The sequence below is a fragment of the Octopus bimaculoides genome, chromosome 10, assembly GCF_001194135.2.
Source record: "Octopus bimaculoides isolate UCB-OBI-ISO-001 chromosome 10, ASM119413v2, whole genome shotgun sequence".
NCBI lineage: Eukaryota > Metazoa > Mollusca > Cephalopoda > Octopoda > Octopodidae > Octopus > Octopus bimaculoides.
Genome location: NC_068990.1, coordinates 85,224,186 through 85,236,185, shown reverse-complemented (window position 1 = coordinate 85,236,185; position 12,000 = coordinate 85,224,186). Strand labels below are relative to the sequence as shown.

Genomic DNA, 12,000 nt, shown 5'->3' with positions numbered 1-12,000 from the left:
ATTTGACTGTGGCCATGCTGGAGCACTGCTTTTAGTCTAGCAAATCAACCCCAGGACTTATTCTTTGTAGGCCTAGTATTTATTCTATTGGTCTCTTTTGTCAAACCGCTAAGTTATGGGCACGTAAACACACCAGCATCAATTGTCAAGCAATGTTGGTGGGGAAGTGTGGACAAACACACACACACACACACACACACACATACATATACGACAGCCTTCTTTCAGTTTCTATCTACCAAATCCACTCACAAGGCTTTGGTCGGCCTGAGGCTATAGTTGAAGACACTTGATCAAGGGACCACGCAGTGGGAATGAACCCAGAACCATGTGGTTGGTAAGCAAGCTACTTACCACACAGCCACTCCTGCGCATATGCACTGTCACAAATTTTGGCACATGGTCAGCACTTTTAGTAGGAAGAAGGATTAGTCAATGACATTGACTCACCAGTACTTGACTTCTACTTTATTTTATGACCCTCAAAAGGATTAAAGGTAAAACTGACCTTGAAGTGGAGGGAGGGATTCCTTTTCTTATTAGTCAACCTCTATAATCATGCTAATTATTCACAATGGCCTAGCCTGTCTACTTCAGGGATGTACAGCTCATTTCTGCAAACTGCAGCAACACTCTAATATACTATAGGTGGGTGAGTTGATTGGGTAAGTGTACAACCATCTGATTATTGGTGGTCATTTAATGCCCTTAATGTTATATGGTACTATTCACCTAACTGCAGGTAGATTCCAAATTAGGAAATGACTCAGGTAATAACAATGGCACTAGCAATAGGGAATGCTTCAATAGTTTTCAGTGTTGTTTCATGCTTTTCTGAAGGCCTTAGTAATGTAAGTGCAATGATTATAATTGAAAATGGAGACAAACTCCTGTCTGCAAACAGGAGTTCACTTCTCAGTATTCACTTTACGGACAACTTTGCTTTTCTTTTCTGTAAGTCCATTAAACCAAGGTTAGTACCATATTGGGAAAAGTTATTCAGTTGTGGAACAACCAATTCCTTATCAGGCATGAAACACTACAAGATATTTAAAAAGTCCCTGAAACCTCTAGCACTAAAACTTTTAATAGTTTCTGACAACTATCATATCTTTCTTGCTTTCAAAATACTTAAAAACCTATTTAAAGCACAACTCAAATCTTTGCCATTCCAAAAATTCTATTTAAACAAATAAATACAAGAGTGGATGGGGCCAGATATTTTCCTTATCTTTCTCATTCTGAATAATATTGTAAAATTTAAATAAATTACTAAAATAGTACTGTAACATTTTTTTTTTTTTTTAATTGCAAGCACGTACATTTCTCTTTAATTACAACTTCTTCATTACACTCTTTTCCTTACCCTCACCTTTCACTTCCATCACCATCATCACTGCATCAATTACTGCCTCCTTGCCTCATCAGTATTACTAACCTTCCACTTTATGTTGTCAAATTATCTTGTATATAAATTTTAAATGTTGTTTATCTTCTCACACCCACCGTCATCATTTTATTCATTAAACTGGATCTAAACTCTTCATCACCCATACTCAGGCATTTTCACATTTTCAAATGATCTCCAAAGACACATCTAACATATCATGCTCTGATATTTAGGTTTAAGCCAGAACCAGCAAGTTTATATTCTACACACCACTCCCATCCTAAACCTTCCAGTCATCAGATATAATCTGATGAATTCTTCATTAGCACAAACAACAAGAAAAATATAAGCTGCCATCATCTATCTTATCAAAACTTGCCATATTTTGAGATTTTTATGTTTATTTTTATGAGGGGATATTTACAACCCTCATAAGTTATTTTGACATTTTTGAAATATTATTTTCATTAATAAGTACATTTAACACAAGTTTTGTTCCTCTTAAGAACTATTCAAAATTGATTCAAAATTGATTCAAAATTCATTCACAGTCTATTAGACTCTTCTGACCCTTCTAGTTTCATTTTTATTTCAATCTGTTCTTTTTATGACTTCTATAGTTCACAAGTTCATTAGGTTCAGTAATATTAAGAAATTGAAAAAGAAATCTCTGGTTAAGATGTCGATATGATCTAGGAACATTATTTTCCATGCAGAAGAAATCAAATACTCCATGGACCTAAACAGCCACCTCATAACTTAGTTTAATGCCTCCACCTGGTACTTAACGAAGTCGATAGCATGCATTAAAAATAAGCCTCTGATTCTACCTTTGCATCTGTTTTAGTTGCAGACATTGATATACAAATGTTCAGATTGGAGATCGATAAAATCAATTTAAGAGAGCTTGAATTATGGGTACAAACCTTCTTCCCATGAATAACTCAAAGAGAGTAAAAGCTCAAACAGTTACACATCAGATTTACAGTAAATATGCTATTAACAGCAATAAACTTGGTTATTAAATGCTTTTACCCCAGATATAATACACTGAAGGATGTAAACAAACCATTAAGTTTGAAGAACATGAAGGAATGTAACATAAATAAATTTGGCTTTTAGATTGGTGTAAACATAAAGACGTACAAATACAGAAAAATGTATGTATGCACACATACATGAATATACATATATATTCATTGATATACATATATATGTATGTATATACTGTATATACATACATATATACACACATATATTTATTGTGTATTCATTTTACATCAGCTTTTCCAGGCTAGCATGGGTTACACAAATATTTAATTGAAACATTGTTTTACAGCCAGATGCCCTTCCTATTATAAACTCTCACCTATTTTTTGAGTAGAAAAACTCTTATTTCAAACTTCTTCAAAGATGCAAAGCTAGCATAAGATTTGTTGACAGAATAAGTGACATTGACTGTATTTATACATAGCTCATGACTTTTGTAAACAAACACATGCACAAGTTTTCACACAGTGGGACTGAATCTAAAACTAAAGATTAGAGAAGTGAAATTCTCAGATACAGCATCATCTGTGCTTATCTATCTGTCTGTATTGTGTGTTCATTTCTTCTTTGCATCTGTTTTGCTGCTTTTCTTTACACGAAATGAGAAGATACGTTGCGGAAGTGTTATTTTAACAAGTTATATCTATTTATCACCCTAAGAGACAGAACTGTATTGCCGGATGCTCCTCAACCAGTTGTTAAGTATCCCATCCATGAGGGATTGATGCTAGACATGTCAAAACAACTGTCATGATTAATAAAACTTCTATCTTACGTCTTTCATTTACCATGCATATATGTGTATATATATATATATATATATATACATACATACAGGTGAGGGAACAAGTGAAAGAAAGAAGAAGTCTACACGTTATAATTTGAACTCAGAACGTAGCAGCAGACGAAATACTGCTAAGCATTTCGCCCGGCGTGCTAACGATTCTGCCAGCTTCAAGTTATTAGATATTAAGTTATTAAATATTTTAAAAAAAACATGGGGCATAATAGCTGTGGGTTCAAAGAACAGGATTACTGACCACGAGGAGTCCTGGGTTGAAAACCTCACAACAACTGTGGTTATGCTATGTCAATTAATTAATTCATTAGTTTGTCTGCCTCAATCTTCCCTGCCTCACAACACATCCTCTGTTAGTTCATAGTTTTATGATTAGCAGAAATAACAGATACTGGGAAGTTGAATTCCCAAAATTCCAATAATAATATACCATTCCATCTAAGCAAACAGTGAGATACACACACACACACACACACACACACACACACACACACACACATGCACAGACACTCATGTACACATGCCATACACATACACATATGTATATATAAGCATGCACATACCTACACATATATATATGCATGTGCACATGCAGACACACGTACATATGTCTATTGAGAAACATTCATATACAGACATGTACACATGAACTAACTTACTACATATACATATATGAACACACACATACACACATGTATATATATATATATATATATAGCAAAAAGCTATATATAAGCAAAAAGCTTCCTACATCCACATCATTGAACCTTTGTCCATACAGGAAATGAACCATGGCTCAGGACAAATGGTAACCTGTTGGTGCAAAATCTGGACTGTAAACAGTTTGAGGTAGCATGTCTGGTCCCACAAGTCCATCAAGTTTGCACTTAGGGACATTGGCAGTATGTGCTGGGACATTGTCATGTTGTAGAAGTGCACATCTTAAACTGACCATTGCTGAGTAGTGGGCTTCCAAAGTATCATATACTCACAAGATCACCATCTGGGACAAGCTCAAAGTGCAACACCCTCTTGAAATTCCCCTAAACACAAAATATGACCCTCTGTTTGATTACAGGTTCTGAAGTTTGTTTGGGACAAAGTCACTGACTTCTCTTGATAGGATTATGTAAATAGGTCAATTTTTCAAGTTGTTTGCAAAAGTTCACATGTTATTGGGGTCAGTCATTGGTCAGTTCCTGGGGAATTTCTCAACAATGCCTGTTTACAAGGCCAAGTTATGGAGGTGTTGATTGATGGTTCTTTATGAAGGAGCGAGTTCTGTCAACAATGTATGGGTGTTTGTGCTTGGCTGTTGTTCAACCCTTTCAAGCAAGGCTTCGTCTCCCAAAACAGAAGGTCCCTCTGACTTTGTTTTATCTCCAAGGCTAGTGTCATCTTTCTCGAAATATCTGAACCAGTTTTCTGGGCCTTCCACATCATTAGTTTCTTTTGCCACTGCCCTTGCACTCAGTGCTTCTTTTTCCACAGGGAGCATAAAATGGTTTTAATTACCATTTTGCACCATTCATCATCAAAGCTCTAACATAAAGAACAAACAATTCAGCTGGGATTGGCCAATAAGTTATATCAAATTAATGATATAACATGGAGATACAATTTGCCAAATATCATCAGTGAAAATCTGAAAAAACTTCTGGCTCAATCTGGTGTAAGACCACAAGGAAGCTTTAATGTGATCATTCAACTTTCTAGAAATAGCAACCAAATCTCTCTCAAACAACATTTTATTTCATGTTGCTCCAGTCCACTCAGCTAGCAAAAATGGGTAGTACCTGTATTTCAAAGGGCCAGCCTTGTCACACTCTGTGTCACCCTGAATCTCCCTGAGAACTACATTAAGTGTACACGTGTCCATGGAGCGTTCAGCCATCTGCACATTAATTTCACGAGCAGGCTGTTCCATTGATCAGATCAACTGCAACCCTCATCAATGTAACCGACAGAGTGCCAGTAATGGCTATAGTAGTTCTAAATGGTAGAAGTACTTTATTAGTAACTATTTTTTCCATACATCATTCTATGATGCTCTCAGACACATCTTCAATCATGTCCCCTGGCGTTATCTGGTGTTTCAAGTCTTTCAACAATCAGACACCCTAACCCAGGGTAAGCCAACGAAGGTCAATCGAACCCCAGTATGTATCCTGTTAGTACTATACCTAATAGCACTGCTCCTTCTAGGGCTTGTACCTCACCATCCACAGCTACCTTAAGACAATATTTGCTGCCCTCACAGCTAAATTAATCATGCAAAATATATAGCTAGTAGTGCAAAAGAAATATCACACACGTAGAGAAATAAACTCCTGATTTCAATAATTGCCATTTTCGTTTGATATCGGCTTTGAATATTTCTTTGAATTATGCAATGGAATGGGAGGTGGGGTGTGCCATGAATTTAGCTCTTATTTTTAAAAAAATTTATAAAAGATTTGTCTTCTTCCTTTTTTTACCTCTTGCCAACAAAGACCATTACTTCTTTGATTCTAGAGTTTATATTCCAAGATCTTATTTGTTAATCTAAGAACAGATCTCTCTTTAAATTTTTGAATTTTTTCAATGTTGGAATCTGATGGGCCATTTCTGTTTTTTTACTTTTTAATTCTAATTATTTTGTTTTTGCTTTGTTTGTTTGAGTGGGTGGGCGTATTTTAGTTTAAATTTTTCCTTGCAGAATTGTAAAACATTTTAATCTTGAGCAAAAAATGGAAAAGTACTGCATAAACTACGGCTAAAACAAGGAAAAGACAAGATAATGAAGATCGATCTGGAACTAAACAACAACAATATTTAATCTCTCCTCATGTTAATTAGATCTTTTTATTATAGAATTCTAGAATAATGATTGCAGGAACTTTCTCTTTTGGAACTTAGTTATAGTTATAGAAGGCAAGGAACCACCAGTAATATATAATGGCTATTGTTTGCGAGCACAAACAGAATATTAGTTTCAGTTAGCAAATTTTCAGCAAATTTATATGTATACAACTTAACAAATACTCTCTGAGTGGTTCTACACTCTCTGAGTGGTTGGCGTTAGGAAGGGCATCCAGCTGTAGAAACTCTGCCAAATCAGACTGGAGCCTGGTGTTGCCATCCGGTTTCACCAGTCCTCAGTCAAATCGTCCAACCCATGCTAGCATGGAAAGCGGACGTTAAACGATGATGATGATGATGATGATGATGAATGTGAGCAGGTAAGCTGCCGTTTGCCCATCAGTCATTTTTATCACACTCTATTATCCAACCATATCATAATACAAATAGATACAGAGTGTGCAGTGGTAGTTCAGAACAACTGCAACAGTATTTCATGAGAGGAGACTGAAAAATTAGTTTCCCATTATGGTCCACAGTTATATAATTGAGTTTAATATTTATGAGGAATTCAAGGCAGTAAGTGGGCAGAAATGTTAGCATGCTGGGCAAAATGCTTTGCAGTATTTTGTCTGTCTTTACATTCTGAGTTCAAATTTTGCCTTGGTCAACTTTGCTTTTCATCTTTTCAAGATTGATAAATTAAGTACCAGTTGCATTATGGGGTCGATGTACTCGACTGGCACCTTCCCTAAAATTTCTGACTTTTTGCCGAGAGTAGAAAAGAATATTTATGAGGAATTTACCAACTTAAATGACCAACTAATCTTTCCACAGCTCGGTATATAATCATCAGTGTGAGCCACATCTATTGATGATCGCAGTATTTCTCTCAGTGCAGTTGACCTAATTACACCATTGGAAGATCAGGAGGGATGGAGAGAGATAATCAGGTTGGCTTGGGTAATCAGCCTCACTGGATGGTGTCTCGATAAAAAAGCAAAAAAAAAAAATGATAAACTTTAAAAAAAAGTCCAATTCATAGGTTAATACAGCAAGAAGCAGCAACATCTAAATATTCTCTTCTCCTCTAGGCACAGGGCCCGAAATTTTTCGGGAGGAAGCCAGTCGATTAGATCGGCTCCAGAATGCAGCTGGTACTTAATTTATCAACCCTCGAAGGGATGAAATGGTGTAGATGCATGTAGGTGGTGGGCAAATATGGATGGGGAGAGTAATGGGAAAACTCCGGAATATATTCCTTAACCATTGATACTATATAAACTGAACATAACAGATACTCTGAAATATAAATTTTGCCTGGAACAATCACCAGTATCATTGTCATCATCATCATCAAAATTGTTGCCATCTCCATAGCCATGAACATTATTGTTGTCATCGTCATCATCATCATCATCATCATCATCATCACCATTGTTGTTACCCACACACACCTTCTTTTACGTCTATTATCAACTTCTTTACACTAACGAAGTCCATCATTAATTTTCTCAGACTTCAGTTTCTTTATATTCATATCACATATAAGAAATTCTTCTAATGTCATGTATGGTAATGAAAGAGTTAAATATACAAATTCATACACTTTTCTCATTAATCCTACTTCAATTATCACTTAATTAATTCCAAAGTTTTTGTTTTTTCTCTCTGATATATATATATGTATATATTCTTATATTTCTATATTCTTATCATCTATGTCTTAATATAAATATGTGGTTATTTAAATGGAATAATATCTCATGTCATACATCTGAATTATGAATTTGCTTGTCTGAATGTTTAAGACAAATATCTGAAACTTTTATCGCATACCAAATTTTATTAATTTTATATGTATATATATATTATATATATTTACTACAACAAACTTTCTTTTTCTTCTTTCTTTGTTCCCACTAGGCTCTGTTGATCTCCTCGAGGCAGTGAACATTCAAAGTCACACTGGAAAAGCAGACAACATTGTAGCTGATACAGGCTTCTGTCCACAACGGGTACAATCAGATGGTGGTGATCCGGAGAAGGGTATCCCTGATGTAGCATACTATTTTAGTGCTGATTCCAACTTGCTTAGTGTTAAAGCTGAAGATGTCTTCAAAGGTATGGCAAGCTTTTCTTCATTTACTTCTTCCATTTATACTCATTAAAGAATCTTTTATTAATTAATGATTTTCTCAATGTGGATGAGAACACATTTTCTAGTGGTAGTTATTCACAAAATGGTTTTTATTGCATATCACTGTTTCTAAAGAATAGTTCTGTTGATTACTGGTTTCTAGTGGAAGATCACTGATTCATTGCATTTCTGATGGCAGAAATTGTTAAGGAAGTACCTGTTACTCAGTTCAGAACAAGTATTACAAGAGATATGGTTTGCAATGCACCAGCTTGTCTGCTTTCTTACTGGTATTTACACCCTTTGATGATATAGATCAGTGAATGCTATACACATACACACATATATATATATGTGTGTATGTGTGTATATATATAGTTGGGTTGGCTGGAAAGGTCGTGCTGATTTTTAAAGGAAAGAAAACGATCAATAAATACTTGCCATTACATTTTTAATCAACGAAATATGAACCATTTTGTTGCACAATGCGTCTCCATCTTTCCTTTAACTTGGAAATACCCTCTTCCCAGAATTGAGGTGGTTTCATGGCAAATAAGTCGAAAGGTAAGCTACTATAAATCGGCACGAACTTTCCGGACAAGCCAATATATAGTTGGGTTGGCTCAGTCCTCATTTCCTTGTCAGTCTGGCCAAGCAGCATGTCCTGAATATTGTGGCCATGTCATTGTCATGTACTATGGTTGGTGCATGTTTTTACCATTTCTCACACATTTTCATATCAAAGTCTTGAAATATTTCTGGAATGGGACAATTGAGCACAGCCATTTGGATACTGATGATTCGGCATGGCTGACTGGACATTCAAGCTGTTATTATGACACACAGGGATATATGCACATGCAGATAAAAGAGTGAGAGAGGGGGGGTGGAAAGAGAGGGAGGGAGAGAGAAGTGGGAGAGAAAGACATTATAATTTATTAATTTGAACATGGTTGACATAAACACTTATCCTCTCCTCACATCCATTAACTGAGTGTGAGGTGGAGGAGTACAAGAAAAATATCAGAGCATCGGATGTCAAATAAGTCAGTGTTGAATCAGTGATTCCAAAGATGCAGCACCAAAATGGTTCTGCCAAAGTATCTCATGCCTACATATTTCCTAGTGGACATATTTGCCAACTTGATCATCTCTGTGAATTTAATGGGGATCAATAAAGATTGGGCAGCTGGAAATGATGAGGTTGGATGTTTCAATGTACTGGTTGCAAGGCCTGCACTTGTCATTAACATATTTTTCCAGTTTATTTTGCCCTGTTATTATTTATGGGTAGATAATCCTTATCTACAGCCTGGCCTTCTGTTTATACTTTTAGTTCAGAACTTTTGAACCATTGCTTGCTTTCATTCTGACTTATTTCATCTGTCAGGTCTTTTGAGATATGGAGAATTTATGCCTCTATGTTTGTTTACAGAATATTTTGGAATCTTTTGTGTTTTTCTTTTTTTTTATGTTGTTGTTGTAGTTATTTTTTAACCATTTCTATAGTTTTTTTTGTCTTTAACTTAATATTTCTCCTCAGTGTTGTTAGTTATAATTTATTGTTCCCATATATAAAGAAAAATGCTGGATTTTTTTGTTGTTTTCTTCATATTTCTTTATAACACTAATTAGTTTTCCTGTTCTACTATTGTTATTTTGTACTAGTTTTCTATTTGCATCAGGTCTTATCCCTCTTGTGTATAGGATAAGTATATTCTATCTATATCAGCTTTGGAATGATAGCTTCAAGATATGTTTTGTAGTTTCTTGGTCATTCTATCTAAGCTCATAATTTATTATATGAAAGCTGTAGTTTATAACTGGCATACCTAACACACACACACACACATTTATATATACACTTATTATCTTATTTTTAATATTAAATTTGATTTTAATATTACATTAGTTCTTCTACTGAACTCTTTCTAAATTTCTCCTTCATTTCTGTGTGTTGTACTTTATCAGTTTATTTTACTCTTAAATATTTGTATTGGTGGTTCTGTTCTGATTTCTCTAATTTTAGTATCTGTATCAGACCTAATTTTCTCACTTTTAGTTAATTTGTCTCTTATAGTATCTCTGACACAAGCTCAAGTTTTAGATTTTCCAGCCGGGGTATTCACCCTTATAAATAGTTGTAAGTCATCTTTATAAAGTATATAGATACTTTATAGTTTGTTTGAACCAGTTATAACTACAGTGGTTTCATTCAGCAAATTTGCAAATGGAGTTGGAGCTCTATAAATGAACAGAAGAGATAATGAAATTCCTAAGGAGATTCCTCTTCTTGTCGTAGGTATCTTATTTAATTATCTTCTCTTTACCTTGAAAAGATATTGCTATTTTTTATTTTGATCTGGTTAAAGTTTGAAGTACTTTGTTAATAAAAGAGTTGCTTTATAATAACGACACCATTCTTCATAAATGTGATATTCTGTAAAAAAAAAATGCATTTCAATAATCAACCTAAACTTTGCTAGGCTTAGTTTTCCTATCTTTACTGTTTTACATAATAGTTCAATTAACCTGTAGCTGCTCTTTATAACCAGATATCCCTTTCCATTATTCTTTCATAGTGTTTTTAGATCTTATTTATTGTAAGTGGCCATCTCTATTGTATTACCTTCTTTTGTGGAGTCTTATGTATTCTATGCATGGTAGGCCATGTTATAATGATTCCATTCATTCATGTGAGATCTTTTTCATTTTTTTACTCATAGTCAGTTGTTTATTTTACATGGATATTCTTTCTATGAGTTGTTTCATTTCAATGTTTGAGATCTTATTATTTATTATAAGTGAGCGTGAATTTATATTTGTGCACACTTCATTCTTGTTTTCTCTGCAGCGCATACATCTCTTCATGTCTTGCCTCTTCATGTTGGATATAAAATTGATGTGTAATAGGAATGTCAGACTTCAAAGTAATCTTCATTGGCTCAATGTTAGCTTGTAATTTTATTTTAATTTTGGACACTAGCAGTAATAGATGAGTCTTTCTATTTGAAGGTAAACTATTAAGAAGACACTGCTTCTAAGCCACATCTTATATTATTTTTATATCTTGATCACAATAATCTCATGCTAGGAATTTCCTTACACATTCTCACTCAACCAGTCGTGTCTTCAATGTTAATTAATTTATCCCTGAAATTTATTTGGTTTAATTGCATTAGTTTTGCTTTACAGTCATATTATTTTGTTTCATTATCCTCGGTGCTCATGTGTTATTGAATTCTATATGCTTATATGCTATTTAAACAATATATATAAGAAGTATATGCAATAATCATTCTGTGTTTGTCTGGAACTAAACATCAAATATTACAAACAACCACAATTGTAAAATGCAGCTAATGATATAAACTTGTGTTTATCATAATTCTCCTACATTTACTACATATAAATCACAACCTGTAAAGTACGAAGAACACTTGCAAGCAAAGCACTGCACTGGAAGCAGACTGGCTGATGATAATCTATATTGGGCTCTGAACTCAATAGTAGCAGACATACATCTAATTATACACACACAACACACACACACATCATCATCATCATCGTTTAACGTCCACTTTCCATGCTAGCATGGGTTGGACGATTTGACTGAGGACTGGTGCAACCGGATGGCTACACCAGGCTCCAATCTAATTTGGCAGAGTTTCTACAGCTGGATGCCCTTCCTAACGCCAACCACTCAGAGTGTAGTGGGTGCTTTTACGTGTCACCCGCACGTATATATATATATATATATGTATATATATGTATATATAT

General features: G+C 34.7%; 1 protein-coding gene across 1 annotated transcript in view; it reads left to right on the top strand.

Annotated features, from left to right (window-relative positions):
* The window catches only part of LOC106881625 (collagen alpha-1(XI) chain), a 75,119-nt gene that overhangs the window by 48,901 nt on the left and 14,218 nt on the right, over nucleotides 1-12,000 (top strand). Inside the window, exon 2 of the mRNA XM_014932088.2 lies at nucleotides 8,007-8,204. Coding sequence (XP_014787574.1) covers nucleotides 8,007-8,204 — 198 coding nt within the window. The remainder of the gene's footprint in view (nucleotides 1-8,006; nucleotides 8,205-12,000) is intronic.